Source organism: Triticum urartu, chromosome 6A (genome assembly GCF_056163025.1).
Source record: "Triticum urartu cultivar PI428250 chromosome 6A, HENAU_Tu73, whole genome shotgun sequence".
Lineage (NCBI taxonomy): Eukaryota > Viridiplantae > Streptophyta > Magnoliopsida > Poales > Poaceae > Triticum > Triticum urartu.
Genome location: NC_141878.1, coordinates 70,117,673 through 70,137,025, shown reverse-complemented (window position 1 = coordinate 70,137,025; position 19,353 = coordinate 70,117,673). Strand labels below are relative to the sequence as shown.

The 19,353-nt window shown below is 42.8% G+C and overlaps 2 protein-coding genes across 2 annotated transcripts; both read left to right on the top strand.

The window, feature by feature from the left end:
- Window positions 1-10,584: 10,584 nt before the first annotated feature.
- On the top strand, window positions 10,585-11,409 carry LOC147963997 (putative F-box/LRR-repeat protein At5g02930). The gene has a single exon (XM_087529786.1). It carries the CDS (start codon window positions 10,585-10,587, stop codon window positions 11,407-11,409), a length of 825 nt encoding a protein of 274 aa, XP_087385912.1.
- Window positions 11,410-11,563: 154 nt separating this feature from the next.
- On the top strand, window positions 11,564-12,455 carry LOC147963996 (uncharacterized). Its single transcript, XM_087526634.1, has 2 exons — window positions 11,564-11,698; window positions 11,802-12,455. The coding sequence occupies exons 1-2, from the start codon at window positions 11,594-11,596 to the stop codon at window positions 12,150-12,152; spliced, it is 456 nt and encodes a 151-aa protein (XP_087382760.1). The 5' UTR covers window positions 11,564-11,593; the 3' UTR covers window positions 12,153-12,455.
- Window positions 12,456-19,353: the final 6,898 nt, after the last annotated feature.

Sequence of the window (19,353 nt, the reverse complement as noted above, 5' to 3'; positions counted from 1 at the left end):
AATCCTTATCTCCCGCATTACATTATTTGCCATTTGCCTCTCGTTTTCCACTCCCCCACTTCACCCTTGCCGTTTTATTCGCCCTCTCTCTCTCTATCCTCCCTCTCTTTTTCTATTTGCCTCTTTTTGCCTGCTTGATTTTTGTTTGCTTGTGTGTTGGATTGCTTGCTTGTCACGATGGCTCAAGGTAACACTAAATTGTGTGACTTTACCAATACCAACAACAATGATTTTATTAGCACTCCGATTGCTCCTCTTACAGATGCTGAATCTTGTGAAATTAATGCCGCTTTGCTGAATCTTGTCATGAAAGATCAATTTTCCGGCCTTCCTAATGAAGATGCTGCTACCTATCTAAATAGCTTCATTGATTTGTGTGATATGCAAAAGAAGAAAGATGTGGATAACGATATTGTTAAATTGAAGCTATTTCCTTTTTTGCTTAGAGATCGTGCTAAAGCTTGCTTTTAGTATTTGCCTAAAAATAGTATTGATTCATGGAATAAGTGCAAAGATGCTTTTATCTCTAAGTATTTTCCTCCCGCTAAGATCATCTCCCTTAGAAACGATATTATGAATTTTAAGCAACTTGATCATGAACATGTTGCACAAGCTTGGGAGAGGATTAAATTAATGATATGTAATTGCCCTACTCATGGTTTGAATTTGTGGATGATTATACAAAAATGTTATGCCGGATTGAATTTTGCTTCTAGAAATCTTTTAGATTCGGCTGCGGGAGGCACTTTTATGGAAATCACTTTAGGAGAAGCTACTAATTAAACTCCTAGATAATATTATGGTTAATTATTCTCAATGGCATACTGAAAGATCTACTAATAAAAAGGTGCATGCGATAGAAGAAATTAATGTTTTGAGTGGAAAGATGGATGAACTTATGAAATTATTTTCTAGTAAGAATGTTTCTTCTGATCCTAATGATATGCCCTTGTCTACTTTGATTGAGAATAATAATGAATCTATGGATGTGAATTTTGTTGGTAGGAACAATTTTGGTAACAACGCGTATAGAGGAAATTTTATTCCTAGGCCCTATCCTAGTAATCCCTCTAATAATTATGGTAATTCCTACAATAATTCTTATTTTGAATCTAATATTAAAGAATTTATTACTTCGCAAAAGAATTTCAATGCTTTGATTGAAGAAAAACTGCTTAAGATTGATGAGTTGGCTAGGAACGTTGATAGAATTTCTCTTGATGTTGATTCTTTGAAACTTAGATCTATTCCACCTAAGCATGATATCAATGAGTCTCTCAAAGCCATGATAATTTCCATTGATGAGTGCAAAGAAAGAACCGCTAGGATGCGTGCTAAGAAAGATGCCTTTATAAGAGCGTGGTCTTCTAGTTCCTAAGAAAATAAAGATGAAGATCTAAAAGTTATTGATGTATCCCCTATTAAATCTTTGTTTTGCCATATGAATCTTAATAATGATGGGACTGAATATGATCCACCTTTACCTAGAAGGTGTTCCAAGAATTCGGAGTTTTTAGATCTTGATGCTAAAATTGATGAAAGTGGGATCGAAGAAATTAAAACCCTAGATGTTGCTAAACCCACTATTTTGGATTTCAAGGAATTTAATTATGAAAATTTCTCTTCGATTGATTGTATTTCCTTGTTGCAATCCGTGCTAAATTCTCCTCACGCTTATAGTCAAAATAAAGCGTTCACTAAACATATCGTTGATGCCTTGATGCAATCTTATGAAGAAAAACTTGAGTTAGAAGTTTCTATCCCTAGAAAACTTTATGATGAGTGGGAAACAACTATTAAAATTAAGATTAAAGATCATGAGTTCTATGCTTTATGTGATTTGGGTGCTAGTGTTTCCACGATTCCAAAGACTTTGTGTGATTTGTTAGGTTTCTGTGATTTTGATGATTGCTCTCTAAACTTGCACCTTGCGGATTCCACTATTAAGAAACCTATGGGAAGAATTAATGATGTTCTTATTGTTGCAAATAGGAATTATGTACCCGTAGATTTTATTGTTCTGGACATAGATTGCAATCCTTCATGTCCTATTATTCTTGGTAGACCTCCTTAGAACGATTGGTGCAATTATTGATATGAAGGAAGGAAATATTAGATTCCAATTTCTGTTAAGGAAAGGCATGGAACACTTTCCTAGAAAGAAAATTAAATTACCTTATGAATCTATTATGAGAGCCACTTATGGATTGCCTACCAAAGATGGCAATACCTAGATCTATCCTTGCTTTTTATGCCTAGCTAGGGGCGTTAACCGATAGCGCTTGTTGGGAGGCAACCCAATTTTATTTTTATTCCTTGATTTTTTCTCCTGTTTAGTAATAAATAATTTATCTAGCCTCTGTTTAGGTTGTGTTTTTTTGTGTTTAATTAGTGTTTGTTCCAACTAGAACCGTTGGGAAGACTTGGGGAAAGTCTTGATATCTTGCTGTAAAAAATAGAAACTTTAGCGCTCACGAGAACTGCGGCCATTTTTATTTGGAAAGTTCTATTTAGTTAATTATTTTTGAAGATGATTAATAGATAAATTCCTCACGTCCAGAAATTTATTTTAGAATTTTTGGGGTTCCAGATCTTGTGTTAGCTATAGATTACTACAGACTGTTCTGTTTTTGACAGATTCTGTTTTTTGTGTGTTGTTTGCTTATTTTGATGAATCTATGGCTAGTAAAATAGTTTATAAACCATAGACAAGTTGGAATAAAGTAGTTTTAACACCAATATAAATAAAGAATGAGTTTATTACAGTACCTTGAAGTGGTCTTTTGTTTTCTTTCGTTAACGGAGCTCACGAGATTTTCTACTTTAAGTTTTGTGTTGTGAAGTTTTCAAGTTTTGGGTAAAGATTTGATGGATTACGGAACAAAGAGTGGCAAGAGCCTAAGCTTGGGGATTCCCATGGCACCCCCAAGATAATCTAAGGACACCTAAAAGCCAAAGCTTGGGGATGCCCCGGAAGGCATCCCCTCTTTTCGTCTACTTCTATCGGTAACTTTAATTGGAGCTATATTTTTATTCACCACATGATATGTGTTTTGCTTGGAGCGTCTTGTATGATTTGAGTCTTTGCTTTTTAGTTTACCACAATCATCCTTGCTTTACACACCTTTTGAGAGAGCCATACATGATTTGGAATTTGTTAGAATACACTATGTGCTTCACTTATATCTTTTTGAGTTATATAGTTTTGCTCTAGTACTTCACTTATATCTTTTAGAGCATGGTGGTGGATTTGTTTTATAGAAACTATTGATCTCTCATGCTTCACTTAGATTATTTTGAGAGTCTTAAATAGCATGGTAATTTTCTTAAATAATCCTAATATGCTAGGTATTCAAGATTAGTAAAAAAATTCTTATGAGTGTTTTGAATACTAAGAGAAGTTTGATGCTTGATGATTGTTTTGAGATATGGAGGTAATAATATCAAAGTCGTGCTAGTTGAGTAGTTGTGAATTTGAGAAATGCTTGTGTTGAAGTTTGCAAGTCCCGTAGCATGCATGTATGATAAACGTTATGTAACAAATTTGAAACATGAGGTGTTATTTGATTGTCTTCCTTATGAGTGGCGGTCGGGGATGAGCGATGGTCTTTTCCTACCAATCTATCCCCCTAGTAGCATGCGTGTAGTGCTTGGTTTTTGATGACTTGTAGATTTTTGCAATAAGTATGTGAGTTATTTGTGACTAATGTTGAGTCCATGGATTATACGCACTCTCACCCTTCCATCATTGCTAGCCTCTTCGGTACCGTGCATTGCCCTTTCTCACATTGAGAGTTGGTGCAAACTTCGCCGGTGCATCCAAACCCCGTGATATGATACGCTTTTTCACACATAAACCTCCTTATATCTTCCTCAAAACAGCCACCATACCTACCTATTATGGCATTTTCATAGCCATTCCGAGATATATTGCCATGCAACTTTCCACCATTCAGTTTATCATGACACGTTTATCATTGCCATATTGCTTAGCATGATCATGTAGTTGACATAGTATTTGTGGCAAAGCCATCGTTCATAAGTCTTTCATACATGTCACTCTTGGTTCATTGCATATCTCGGTACACCGCCGGAGGCATTCATATAGAGTCATATCTTGTTCTAAGTATCGAGTTGTAATTCTTGAGTTGTAAATAAATAGAAGTGCGATGACCATCATTCATAGAGCATTGTCCTAAAAAAAGAGAAAGGCTAAATATATATATATATATATAAGGGACAATGCTACTATCCTTTGCCACACTTGTGCTTCAAAGTATCACCATAATCTTCATGATAGCGAGTGTTTTGTTTTGTCACTTTCATATACTAGTGGGAAATTTTCATTATAGAACTTGGCTTGTATATTCCAACAATGGGCCTCCTCAAGTGCCCTAGGTCTTCGTGAGCAAGCAAGTTGGATGCACACCCACTTAGTTTCTTTTGTTGAGCTTTCATACATTTATAGCTCTAGTGTATCCATTGCATGGCAATGTACTCCTTGCATTAACATCAATCGATGGGCATCTCCATAGCCCATTGATTAGCCTCGTTGATGTGAGACTTTCTCCTTTTTTTCTTCTCCACATAACCCCCATCATATTCTATGCCACCCATAGTGCTATATCCATGGCTCACGCTCATATATTGCGTGAAAGTTTATAGGTTTGAGACTACTAAAGTATGAAACAATTGCTTGGCTTGTCATCGGGGTTGTGCATGATGAGAGCATTCTTGTGTGACGAAAATGGAGCATGACTAAACTATATGATTTTGTAGGGATGAACTTTCTTTGGCCATGTTATTTTGAGAGGACATAATTGCTTACTTAGTATGCTTGAAGTATTATTATTTTTATGTCAATATGAACTTTTATCTTGAATCTTTCAGATCTGAATATTCATACCACAATTAAGAAGAATTACATTAAAATTATGCCAAGTAGCACTCTGCATCAAAAATTCTGTTTTTATCATTTACCTACTCGAGGACGAGCATGAATTAAGCTTGGGGGTGCTTGATACGTCTCCAACGTATCTATAATTTTTTGATTGCTCCATGCTATATTATCTACTGTTTTGGACATTATTGGGCTTTATTATCCACTTTTATATTATTTTGGGACTAACCTATTAACTGGAGGCCCAGCCAGAATTGCTGTTTTTTTGCCTATTTTAGGGTTTCGGAGAAAAGGAATATCGAACGGAATGAAACCTTCGGGAACGTGATTTTCTCACCGAACATGATCCAGGAGACTTGGACCCTACGTCAAGAAACAAAGGATGAGGCCATGAGGTAGGGGGCGCGCCTACCCCCCCCCCCCCAGGCGCGCCCTCCACCCTCGTGGGCCCCCTGTTGCTCCACCGACGTACTCCTTCCTCCTATATATACCTACGTACCCCCAAACGATCAGATACAGAGCCAAAATCATAATTCCACCGCCACAACTTTCTGTATCCACGAGATCCCATCTTGGGGCCTGTTCCAGAGCTCCGCCGGAGGGGGTATCCATCACGGAGGGCTTCTACATCAACACCATAGCCCTTCCGATGAAGTGTGAGTAGTTTACCTCAGACCTTCGGGTCCATAGTTATTAGCTAGATGGCTTCTTCTCTCTTTTTGGATCTTAATACAATGCCCCCCCTCTCTTGTGGAGATCTATTTGATGTAATCTTCTTTTTGCGGTGTGTTTGTTGAGACCGATGAACTGTGGGTTTATGATCAAGTCTATCTATGAATAATATTTGAATCTTCTCTGAATTCTTTTATGTATGATTGGATATCTTTGCAAGTCTCTTCGAATTATCAGTTTGGTTTGGCCTACTAGATTGATCTTTCTTGCAATGGGAGAAGTGCTTAGCTTTGGGTTCAATCTTGCGGTGTCCTTTTCTGGTGACAGTAGGGGCAGCAAGGCACATATTGTATTGTTGCCATCGAGGATAACAAGATGGGGTTTTCATCATATTGCATGAGTTTATCCCTCTACATCATGTCATCTTGCTTAAGGTGTTACTCTATTTTCATTAACTTAATACTCTAGATGCATGCTGGATAGCGGTCGATGAGTGGAGTAATAGTAGTAGATGCAGGCAGGAGTCGGTCTACTTGTCTCAGACGTGATGCCTATATACATGATCATACCTAGATATTCTCATAACTATGCTCAATTATGTTAATTGCTCAACAGTAATTCGTTCACCCACCGTAAAATACCTATGCCCTTGAGAGAAGCCACTAGTGAAACCTATGGCCCCCGGGTCTATCTTCATCATATTAATCTTCCAATACTTAGTTATTTCCTTTGCTTTTTTACTTTGCATCTTTATCATAAAAATACCAAAAAATATTATCTTATCATATCTATCAGATCTCACCCTTGTAAGTGGCCGTGTAGGGATTGACAACCCCTTATCACGTTGGTTGCGAGGATTTATTTGTTTTGTGCAGGTGCGAGGGACTCGCGCGTAGCCTCCTACTGGATTGATACCTTGATTCTCAAAAACTGAGGGAAATACTTATGCTACTTTACTGCATCATCCCTTCCTCTTCGGGGAAAACCAACGCAGTGCTCAAGAGGTAGCAGTGATCATGCGAGCCGATTGGGACAACGACGTCGGCTTGCCAAAGTGACCGCGTGACGCAGTCGAAATCGATCACCTACACACATAAAATAGTGCGGTCCAAAAAGGATAATTGCTTTTCACAAAAATAATTTATTGAAAGGGATGTGGCATGGCGCCGAAGTCATGTCGATGCAGGGCGTCAGCGTGACGTGGTGAAGGCGTGGCCAAGCCTGAATTCGCAGGCCGGTCTAAGTTCCGGATGCGGCACTCGCCGAACTGTATACGGAAACTGACCGAACCACCACGCGACCGTTGTTAATGCGGCCACCATTTGATAGACCTATGTACAGATGATGAAACAAATCAGAGTAATAATTCCTTGGGAGAAATAAACCCAAGCAAGAAAAAATACTAGGATTAATAGCACCTGGTTTATGTGTCGTAGCAATCTGAAGAAAGGTTACTCCCAAAATTGGGACTCGATCCGCACACCCATTGCTTGATGGGCGATAAAGCGTCGACATGGAGATGCTGGCAAAGGTGGGCTCGCCGAGGCAAAGCCCCCGGTCCAGCTAACGTGACGAAGCTGGTCGGCTGGTGACACCGAAGTCACTGGAGTATGTTGATGAAGAAATAGCAAAGTTCCCGGTCTAGCCGAGATGACAGAGTGGGTCAGTAAGGAGACGTTGTAGCTGCCATGTCAGCCGAGGTGTTGAAGCAGTTCGGCGTGATGGACATCGGCTTGAAAAAGCAACAGTGCAGCCATGCCGACGCTGGTCATAACTTGTGACGCGGTCAATGCCGGATTGATGAAGTGACTGAGCGGCGATGTCGGCGCGCCTGACCCGTGCAATCCGTGGTGCGATGGTGTTGATGATGATTTATCCTTCGCGATGCCGAACTCTTGTTCGGCTTGCCGAGCTGATAATCCGATAAGGTTAGGCTCGGCTCGATGAAGCGACGATCTGTCTAGCGCAGGTTGGCAGACGTGGAGCAATGTTACCGGACTGGTGTGACACCAGCGCAATGGTGAAGAGTGCCTCAAAGAAGGCTTAAAATTTTATGGGCACGTGTTAAAAACAACGCATAATACCATATATAGAAGAAAATTTCTTTAAAAAGGTTGTTCAATATCACGTTCATAAAGAAACATGAATTCTGGTCGGATCCGTATTCGCGCAGAAAATAGATCCGAAAAGTGATGCACTAATTGGAAGGTTCCTGGGGTTTGAATGGTCGGATTGAGCTGAAATTTGGAGGGGTGGTAGATATAGGAATTCTGCAGCCGATCAATGGTTGGATCTTCCAAAGGACATCCGAGCTAGGTGCTAGAGACCACGCCCTAAACTCGTCCAGATTCCCGTTCAGATTTGACAGGGCTCCGGTATATCGTAGATTGCCGGAAATTCCTTCATCGGAACTCGACGAAATTTTGCATGGTTGTTGTAGACTCAATTCCGCACAATTCCACCAAGGGAATCGTCAATGTGATGCTCGAGAAAGTGGTGGGAACGGATACAAGTTCGCTGTTCGGAAAAACAGCACAGTCGCCCGAGGGCAATGTTGACGTTGAGCCCCCGAGCTCCATGGATGATTCCTCCATGATCTTGATAGAGATCAGAGTTGATGTTGATGAAGGCCCCCGTCCGAGCATGACAATCGGAGATGGAGCACGGTCCTCAGTCGAGCCAAGGTGACTAGTCGAGCCGGCGACGAAGATGCCGGCGTCGCAGTTGATCTGCGGGCAGGCCATTGATCCTTTGCCGATCACACAGCGGAACTCTCAATGAAAGCACCATTGTCGGTGTCAAAACCGGCAGATCTCGGGTAGGGGGTCCCGAACTGTGCGCCTAAGGATCGATGGTAACAGGAGACAGGGGACACGATGTTTACCCAGCTTCGGGCCCTCTTGATGGAGGTAATACCCTACTTCCTGCTTCATTGACTTTGATGAGTATAGGAGTTACAAGAGTTGATCTACCTCGAGATCGTATGTTGTAGTCTAAACCCTACAGGCATGATGAGTAATGTCATAATAATCTACAGACTAGCCTGGCCTCGGCTTATATAATGTACCAGAGGCCTAGGATAACAAGAGTCCTAGTCGAATACGCTGGTGGAGAGGAGTCCTTATCTTGATCACCAAGTCTGTGGAATCTTCCTCGTGTATACATCGGCTGTCCGAACTGGCCCATGATCATACGGCCATGGGGTCCTCGGTCCAATCCAACTAATTGGGAGACGACGTGGTGAGTACCCCCTAGTACAGGACACCATCACCAGGAGGCACCCCATAGACACACAAGTTGATCTTTTAGCCGTGTGCGGTGTCCCCCTCCACAGTTACACACCTCGGTCATATCGTTGTAGTGCTTAGGCAAAGCCCTACGTCGGTAACTTCATCATCACCGTCGTCACGCCGTCGTGCTGACGGAATTCTACCTCGGCCTCAACTAGATCAAGAGTTCGAGGGATATCATCGAGCTAAACGTGTGCTGATCGCGGAGGTGCCGTGTGTTCGGTACTTGGATCGATTGGATCACGAAGACGTTCGACTACATCAACCGCGTTACTAAACGCTTCCGCTTTCGGTCTACGAGGGTACGTAGACACACTCTACCCTCTCGTTGCTATGCACCTCCTAGATAGATCTTGCGTGATCGTAGGTAATTTTTTTGAAATATTGTGTTCCCCAACACTAGTTTCATATTTCTAGCCTTTGCGAGATCATGTTCCATGAATATAATAGTGTCATCAGCGTATTGTAACAAGGAGACCCCACCCCCCCACCATCGACAAGGTGAGGAGCGAGTCCTCCTACTTGGTCGTTCTCCTTGTCCCTACCGATAAGAACTGCCAACATATCTGCCACTATGTTGAATAGAGTAGGAGACATTGGATCCCCTTGTCTTAGGCCCTTATGAGCCTGAAAATAATGACCCATGTCATCATTCACCTTAATCCCCATGCTACCTTTTTGGATGAAGGAATCCACCTGTTTCCTCTAGGCTTCATTGAACCCCGTCATGCGCATAGCCTGCTAGAGGAAGGGCCATTTGACCTTATTGTATGCTTTCTCAAAATCCGCTTTGAAGATCACCCCATCTAGTTTCTTCGAATGGATTTCATGTAGAGTTTCGTGTAAGACAATAAGCCCCTCAAGGATATGTCTTCCCGGCAAGAACTGTCTGATAAGACTACTAAGAAGATAGGATGGTATAACCGTATAAGCCGTAAGAAGGGCCAGCTAAACTGAACACTGATGCAACCTTGTATGCAGATGGACTGAACTGCACTAGAGGGCGGTCCTCCGTGATCAAACGGAGGCTTTATTGCGGGGAAGAATGAGAAATTGGACCACATGTCCGATGTCACGACAGAGGAGCGTGTGCACTAAGAAACATCCTGTTGTTGGCACATTAAGCATGTGTGGACAGAATGACCATGGAGTCCTATTGCATGGGCCTTGTCGAGGCAATGCTCTAGGGGTGATTCTTAGTGACTCCATTTTTCTTTGATTGTAGGTCTTATGAAAACAACTTTTGCCAACTGTCAAACAAGGTAATGGACGGGCAAAAATGGCATACTCGGATTCACCAGGCTTGTGGTTGGACTCTATTGCAATGGTTATCTATAGATGTATTTTTGGTTTAAGTAAAATAAACTTTCTAAGTTTGGAAAAAAATTGTGCCACAAGAATTGTAAAAAAGAACTGTATTTCGGGGTTGCAGAAGGAAAAATATAAAGAGCGACAGACGCATCCATAGTTCCACAACCTACCAGATAGGATTGCGTTGTCGATAAGCATGACAGCTGGTGGCCATAGGCAAATGAGGAAAGTAGGTATGGATTGCCAATTTGGACAGGGTCGGTTGCCAACAAATAGCTCTCCATCCCGCCTGTTGATCTCACCACTCCATTCCCCGGCCACTCAAGTGCGTCGGTGTTAGAGGGAGAATGCGAGTGGCGAATGGTGGGCGGAGTACTATGGAAAAACCGCCTGTCTCACTAGCCGGCGGCCATGGTGGACTTGACACTTAGGCTCTGGTGGTCCGACCAGCCACAACCCCATGGAATTACAACCTGCGATGAGATCGGTAGTGATTTCATCAGCAGGCTCCCAGATGCCATCCTCAGCACCATCATCTCCCTCCTCCCCATCAAGGATGGCGGCCGCACGCCGGTCCTCTCCCCCCGATGGCGCCAGCTCTGGCGCTCCACACACCTCAATCTCGAGGTCCGCAACCCACCCCGTGGCTACCCCGTCTCCTCCACCGCCGTCACCCCCGCCGCTGCCTCCAAGATAATTTCCCAACACCTTGTCACCGCCCGTCGATTCTCCTTCCAGTGCCTCCTGGAAGGTGACCTATACACCCAGTTGGATAGTTGGTTCCACTCCCAAGCCCTTGCCAGACTCCAAGATCTCGATATCAGCTACCTATGCCCTCATCAACGTTCTGAGCCGAGAAACCCGCTGCCACCATCCTTATTCCGCTCTGCATCCACCCTCCTCGTTGCCAAGTTCAGCTATTGTGATTTCCCTGATGAGGTCTTGCCTTCCATGAACTTTCCCCTCCTCAAGCAACTCTCCTTGGTGTATGTTACCATCTCAGGGGAGGTCTTCCATAGACTGCTCTCTGGATGCCATGCCTTGGAGAGTTTTTACATGTCCGAAGTTCGTGGCGAGGGATGCCTTCATGTTAGCTCGCAGACTCTTAGAAGCATCGGTGTCCGCAATTCCTCTAAAGAAAAATTAGAGCTGGTGATCGAGGATGCTCCTTGCCTTGTAAGGATATACTATTACCTTTTAGTTGCTACGATGATGATTGTGTTACTATCCGGGTAATTAGGGCGCCTAAACTAGAGATATTGGGCCCTTTGTTACCTGTAGTCTCCAAGCTCGTCTCCCAGGTAGCAGCAACATCATCCTCTAATATTTCATTTGTCGTTCCTATATGCTGAGAATTTTTTGTTTATGTTCATTGTGTGTTTTTCTTCAGGTAATAAGCCCAGTTATCTCGGCAAACTGGATGCGCACCGTGAAGGTTTTTTGTCTCAGGTCTTCTGGCCTTGAATTGGACGCAGTTCTTAACATCCTCAGGTGGTTTCCCTATCTGGAAAAGCTCTACATCATTGTGAGTACTCATTTTGCTTGCTTTGAATGTTTGATTTGGTTGACGAATTATCTAGTCTAGTTTGCAACAGCTTTAACATATGCATGCTATTTCCATTTTGCAGTTTCAAAAACACAATGAGAAGGATAAGAAAAATCATCCTCAATATGACCCTTTATATCCAATCGAATGCCTTCAGACCCGTCTAAAAAAAGTGGTGTTTAAGGCATTCATAGGCTATGAGAAACAGGTTAGCTTTGCGAGGTTCTTTGTTTTGCATGCAAAAGCCCTCAAAAAAGTTGAATTTGAAGTATATGGCGAGTGCAACACTCTATCGGTGGCTTATCATCACACACTGCTAAAAGTGGAAAACAGAGCTTCTCGGGATGCTCAGTTTGAATTCAGGAGCAACCATCGTCGTACTGAGTATGATGCACATATCCATGATTTGTCCGTGGCCGACCCCTTCGGATAGCTGTAGACAGGGTTGATTCCTGAAGATTGCACCGTCTTAGTGTCTTGTGCTCATTCTGTAGATGAAGTTGATGCGTGGAGATTACATTGTCTTCTAGATGAGTGTGCTCAATTCTAGTTTAAAGTTCCTCTGTAATTCCGGTACTTATGAAGTTACCCCTGTTAAAACTGCAAAAGATGTTTTCGGATTCAAATAATAGTGCAATATGTAGAAGTTAAAATGGTTTGTAACCAGGAGGGAGCTGGTAACCCCTATTACCTTGTGAATTTGTGGCTTTGTTCTGCCTAATGTGGTCTAGAAACACATGCCTGTATTGGAAACTTCATACTCTTTTCAGTTTTATGCAGAACTATCAGAAGTTTATTTTCTGATTTGATTTTTCACGTACGTGTGAGACAGTGTTCGATGCTTAGGAAATGTCAGCCTGTAGGTTAAGAGCCCCTATGCTTTTCAAGCTACTACCTCTGTTCCAATTTAATTGACGTCCAAAATACTTGATGTTTGAAAATGCTGTTTGGTCACTAGCAGAAAAACGAAAAATGTAGAGGAGACGTTTTTGTAAGAAAACATCAATTATTTTGGAATGGATGAAGTGTACCCAAGCAAAATTCAGGAAGGAAACGGTTCTGTAAGGTTCTGGCTAGGTGCAGACTGAAGTTTGGCTAATGATCCTTAAATAGCTAGCCTGGGGGACTGGATGATATAATAATGTTCAAATTTGAACTAAAATCATGACACATATTTTGGAACGGAGGAAGTAGTTGATATGTTACTAAATGTTGAATTTAGTGAAATGAAATTGATTTCATCCTTGTACAAATTGGCAAATAATTTTATTAACAGTGTCGTATTGGGCTAATTAAGGACCTAGGAATAGTGTTGGCTTTTCGGCAGGATCCTGGTGTATACTGCCTCATAACTTGTTTTCAAGATTACTATCACTAGATAAGTAGTAATTCTGAAATATCGGTGTTGCTTTCAAAACCTTTTTTTTTCAACATTTTTCCGTTGCATTTTTGTCACTGTATATGGGGTACCCACACTCATATATAAGAGAGGCTTGAGATACTGAACGTACATGGGCAGCTTCAATGGAATTGGCCGCATTTTGTTGCTGGCCATAATATCTCTTTCCCATGGACATAAAAGAATCAGAAAGAAACATGTTGTTGGCTTGCTGTACATAGCAGTTTTTGTAGCTTCTTTTGCCTACACAACAGAAAGAACCGGTGGTATGAGTGCCTAGTGCCTACACAACACGGAAGAACCTACAACAAGCAAGTCATTTATGCATCTCAGCTAGATACCTGCAGAGCAACCAATGTCATCAGTCAAACCATTTTTTTGTAATAATCATTCATTGAAAATCCATTCAAGTAGTAGACATTGTCTTCATCACTGTGTAAATTTTGCAAAAAGCTCAAAAGCTGAACCATCTCAGCATTATTGGACAAAATTGACATTGTAAACAAAGAACATCAATAAGACGACAGTCAATTTGTAGTGACACACCTTTCAAATTCTATTGTTATGTTGACACATTGAGGACTTCCTTGAGTCCACAATTCTAGAGACCATGGAGCTACATGCTAAAGTAGACGCGGAGATGAGATTGAAAGAACTCCTGCGACAGGAAGAATTGAAGTGGGCATTGCGAGCTAAGGTTCGCAAAGTTGTCCAAGGGGACGCTAACACTCAATTCTTTCATATGATCGCCAATGACAAGCATAGAAAGAAAATAATCTTTCAGCTTGAGCAAGACGAGGGGACGATTTTAGGGCAGGAAAACCTAAAATTATACATAACCAATTACTACAAGTAGCTATTTGGGCCTCCGGAGGATAATTTCGTATCCTTGGATGAGTCGAGGGTTGAGGATGTTCCTCAACTTGCTGCGGATGAGAATGATATTTTGACCGCCCCATTTTTGGAGAAAGAGGTGTTTGAAGCTATTTCACAGATGAAGAATACTAAAGCTCCATGGCCGGATGGATTTCCGGTGGAGTTTTATAAAAAGTGCTGGCATATTATTAAAGGGGATTTGATACCGATGTTCCATGATTTATTCTCTGGACAGCTTCAGTTGTTTTAACTGAATTTTGGAACGATAACTTTGCTTCCTAAGAAAACAGAGGCTGTGAGAATTGAGTAGTTCAGGCCGACCTGTCTTCTTAACGTAAGTTCCAAAATTTTCATCAAGGTTGGGACTAATAGACTTACGTAGATAGCGCACTCTGTGGTGCAGCCGTCCCAAACTGCTTTCATGTCGAACAGAAATATCCTAGAAGGGGTTGTGGTCCTTCATGAAACGCTCCATAAAATTCACACGAAAAAACTAGACGGGGTTGTTTTCAAAGTGGATTTCGAGAAAGCGTACGATAAAGTCAAATGACCATTTCTTCAATAGGCCTTGCGTATGAAAGGTTTTGATCAGGCCTGGAGACATCAGGTAGAATATTTCACGCAAAAAGGGAGTGTTGAAATTAAAGTGAATGACGACATAGATCACTACTTCCAAACACATAAGGGCCTGAGACAAGGAGATCCGATGTCACCTATTCTGTTCAACATAGTAGTCGACATGTTGACGAGTCTAATAGGAAGGGCTAAGGATGCTGGTCGGGTAGGTGGCCTGGTTCCTCATCTAGTTGATGGAGGTGTGTCTATCCTACAGTACGCCGATGATACTAGCATCTTCATGGAGCATGACTTGGCAAAAATGAGAAACCTGAAGCTGGTGTTATGCTTATTTGAACAATTGACCGGGTTAAAGATTAACTTTCATAAAAGTGAAATGTGCTGTTTTGGAAGAGCTAATGAGGAATAAGATGCTTACAAACAATTGTTCGGTGTGAATTGGGGGCTTTACCTTTCACGTATTTGGGTATACCAATTCACCATCGTAAGCTGACAAACAGAGAATGGAAGTGCATTGAGGATCGATTTGAGAAGAAACTTAGCTGCTGGAAGGGCAAGCTGATGTCATACGGAGGCCGATTAATTCTCATTAATTATGTTCTCACGAGTATGCCCATGTTTCTCTTGTCCTTTTTCGAGGTACCAGTTGGAATTCGGAAAAGGCTGGACTTCTATCGTTCCCGCTTCTTTTGGCAGAGTGATGAACTTAAGAAAAAATACAGACTCGCTAAATGGGATATTATTTGTCGACCGAAAGACCAAGGGGGTCTAGGTATTGAAAATCTTGAGGTGAAGAACAGATGTCTTCTCAGCAAGTGGTTGTATAAGTTATCTGTAGAGACGGAGGCCACATGGGCACATATTTTGCATAATAAGTACCTTCATTCCAAAACTTTGTCCCATGTGACAGTGAGGCCGACGGACTCGCCTTTTTGGAAAGGACTGATGAGAGTTAAATCAGTTTTTTTCAATAGGACAAAGTTTATAGTCGGAAATGGTACCACTACGAGATTCTGGGAGGATACATGGTTAGGGGAAACACCCCTCGTGCTTCAATATCCTTCACTTTATAGCATTGTTCAAAGAAGAGACGCTTACGTTGCAACAGTACTTCAGTCCACTCCTCTCAATATTCACTTCAGGAGGATGCTAGCCGGAAACCGTTGGGAAGCTTGGCTCCATCTTGTGAGAAGACTGATGGATGTTCAGCTTTCTCAACGGCCCGATCAGTTGTGCTGGAAGTTAACTAGGAATGGAGAGTTTACTGTTGGATTTCGGGTTCCAGCAAAACCCTTGAGGTTCGAACACTGGGGGTGCACGAAGATCTCTCCCGCATCTAGCTCACGCCCTCACCGCGATCTCAAGGCTCAGCGCGTCGAACTCGCAGAACAAAGGGACACAAGATTTATACTGGTTCGGGTCATCGATGTGGTGTAATACCTGTTGGGGAACGTAGTAATTTCAAAATTCTCCTACGCACACACAGGATCATGGTGATGCATAGCAACAAGAGGGGAGAGTGTTGTCCACGTACCCTCGTAGACCGAAAGCGGAAGTGTTAGCACAACGTGGTTGATGTAGTCGTGCGTCTTCACGATCCGACCGATCAAGCACCGAACGCATGGCACCTCCGAGTTCTGCACACGTTCAACTCGATGACGTCCCTCGAACTCCGATCCAGCCAAGCTTTGAGGGAGAGTTCCGTCAGCACGACGGCGTGGTGACGATGATGATGTTCTACCGACGCAGGGCTTTGCCTAAGCACCACTACGATATGACCGAGGTGGATTATGGTGGAGGGGGGCACCGCACACGGCTAAAAGATCTAAGAGATCAATTGTTGTGTCTATGGGGTGCCCCCTCCTCTGTATATAAAGGGGGGAGGAGGAGGGGGTCGGCCAAGAGGAGGAGGCGCGCCCAGGGGGGGCAATCCTACTCCAAGTAGGTTTTGCCCCCCTTTCCTATTCCAACTAGGAGAAGGGGGAAGGAGGAGGTGGAGAGAAGGAAGGAGAAGGGGGGCCGCCACCCTCTTCCCTTTCCCAATTCGGATTGGGGCAAGCGGGGCCGCGCGCCACCTCCTGCTGCCTCTCCTCTTCCACCACTTTGGGCCCATGAGGCCCAATAACCCCCGGGGGGGTTCCGGTTGTTGGGGAACGTAGTAATTTCAAAAAAATTCCTACGCACACGCAAGATCATGGTGATGCATAGCAACGAGAGGGGAGAGTGTTGTCTATGTACCCTCGTAGACTGTTCGCGGAAGCGTTATATCAACGCGGTTGATGTAGTCGTATGTCTTCACGTCCGACCGATCCAAGTATCGAAAGCACGGCACCTCCGAGTTCTGCACACGTTCGGCTCGGTGACGTCCTCGCCTTCTCGATCCAGCAACAGGGGCGAAGTAGTAGATGAGTTCCGGCAGCACGACGGCGTGGTGACGGTGTTGGTGAAGAACAATCTCCGCAGGGCTTCGCCTAAGCACTACGAAAACTATGACGGAGGATAAACTAGAGGGGATGGGGTTGCCGGCACACGGCTTGGTGTTTCTTGATGTCTCTTTGGTGCTAGCCCTACCCCTCTATTTATATGTTGAGCCCTGGGGTCGAAACTTGGAGTAAAAGCCTCCTCAAAGTCGGTTTCACCCGAAAGGCAAGAGTCCTTCTCGGACTCCAGGGCTAGACGCCAGGGTTCCCGGCGTCTACCCCCTAGACGCCAGGGTTCCTGGCGTCTAGCTTCTGGTCTCCGCAAAACTTCCTTTTGCACTTTCCAAAAGCCTCATGGGCTTTCCCCTTTGGCCCAGATAAAGTGTTCTTGTGCCCAAACATTTCGGGAAACATCCGGAACCCCTTCCGGTGAATTCCAGAACCCTCCCGGAGATCAAACACTACTATCCCATATATCAAACTTTATCTCCGGACCATTCCGGAGTTCCTCGTCATGTCCGTGATCTCATCCCGGACTCCGAACAACATTCGGTCATCAACATACATAACTCATATAGTACTATATCGTCAACGAACGTTAAGCGTGCGGACCCTACGGGTTCGAGAACTATGTAGACATGACCGAGACACCTCTCTGGTCAATAACCAATAGCGGGACCTGGATGACCATATTGGCTCCTACATATTCTACGAAGATCTTTATCGGTCAGACCGCATAACAACATACGTTGTTCCCTTTGTCATCGGTATGTTACTTGCCCGAGATTCGATCATCGGTATCTCAATACCTAGTTCAATCTCGTTACCGGCAAGTCTCTTTACTCATTCCGTAATACATCATCCCGCAACTAACTCATTAGTTGCAATGCTTGCAAGGCTTATAGTGATGTGCATTACCGAGTGGGACCATAGATACCTCTCCGACAATCGGAGTGACAAATCCTAATCTCGAAATACGCCAACCCAACAAGTACCTTTGGAGACACCTGTAGAGCACCTTTATAATCACCCAGTTACGTTGTGACGTTTGGTGGCACACAAAGTGTTCCTTCGGTAAACGGGAGTTGCATAATCTCATAGTCATAGGAACATGTATAAGTCATGAAGAAAGCAATAGCAACAAACTAAATGATCAAGTGCTATGCTAACGGAATGGTTCAAGTCAATCACATCATTCTCCTAATGATGTGATCCCGTTAATCAAATGACAACTCATGTCTATGGTTAGGAAACATAACCATCTTTGATCAACGAGCTAGTCAAATAGAGGCATGCTAGTGACACTCTGTTTGTCTATGTATTCACACATGTATTATGTTTCCGGTTAATACAATTCTAGCATGAATAATAAACATTTATCATGATATAAGGAAATAAATAATAACTTTATTATTGCCTCTAGGGCATATTTCCTTCAGTCTCCCACTTGCACTAGAGACAATAATCTAGTTCACATCGCCATGTGATTAACATCAATAGTTCACATCAACATGTGATTAACACCCATAGTTCACATCGACATGTGACCAACACCCAAAGGGTTTACTAGAGTCAATAATCTAGTTCACATCGCTTATGTGATTAACACCCAAAGAGTACTGAGGTGTGATCGTGTTTTGCTTGTGAGAGAAGTTTAGTCAACGGGTCTGCCACATTCAGATCCGTAAGTATTTTGCAAATTTCTATGTCAACAATGCTCTGCATGGAGCTACTCTAGCTAATTGCTCCCACTTTCAATATGTATCCAGATTGAGACTTAGAGTCATCTGGATCAGTGTCAAAACTTGCATCGACGTAACCCTTTACGACGAACCTTTTTTCACCTCCATAATCGAGAAACATATCCTTATTCCACATGGATAATTTTGACCAATGTCCAGTGATCTACTCCTAGATCACTATTGTACTCCCTTGCCAAACTCAGGGCAGGGTATATAATAGGTCAGGTACACAGCATGGCATACTTTATAGAACCTATGGCTGAGGCATAGGGAATGACTTTCATTCTCTCTCTATCTTCTACCGTGGTCGGGTTTTCAGTCTTACTCAACTTCACTCCTTTGTAACACAGGCAAGAACTCCTTCTTTGACTGTTCCATTTTGAACTACTTCAAAATCTTGTCAAGGTATGTACTCATTGAAAAACTTATCAAGCATCTTGATCTATCTCTATAGATCTTGATGCTCAGTATGTAAACAACTTCACCGAGGTCTTTCTTTGAAAAACTCCTTTCAAACGTTCCTTTATGCTTTGCAGAATAATTCTACATTATCTCCGATCAACAATATGTCTTTCACATATACTTATCAGAAATGTTGTAGTGCTCCCACTCACTTTCTTG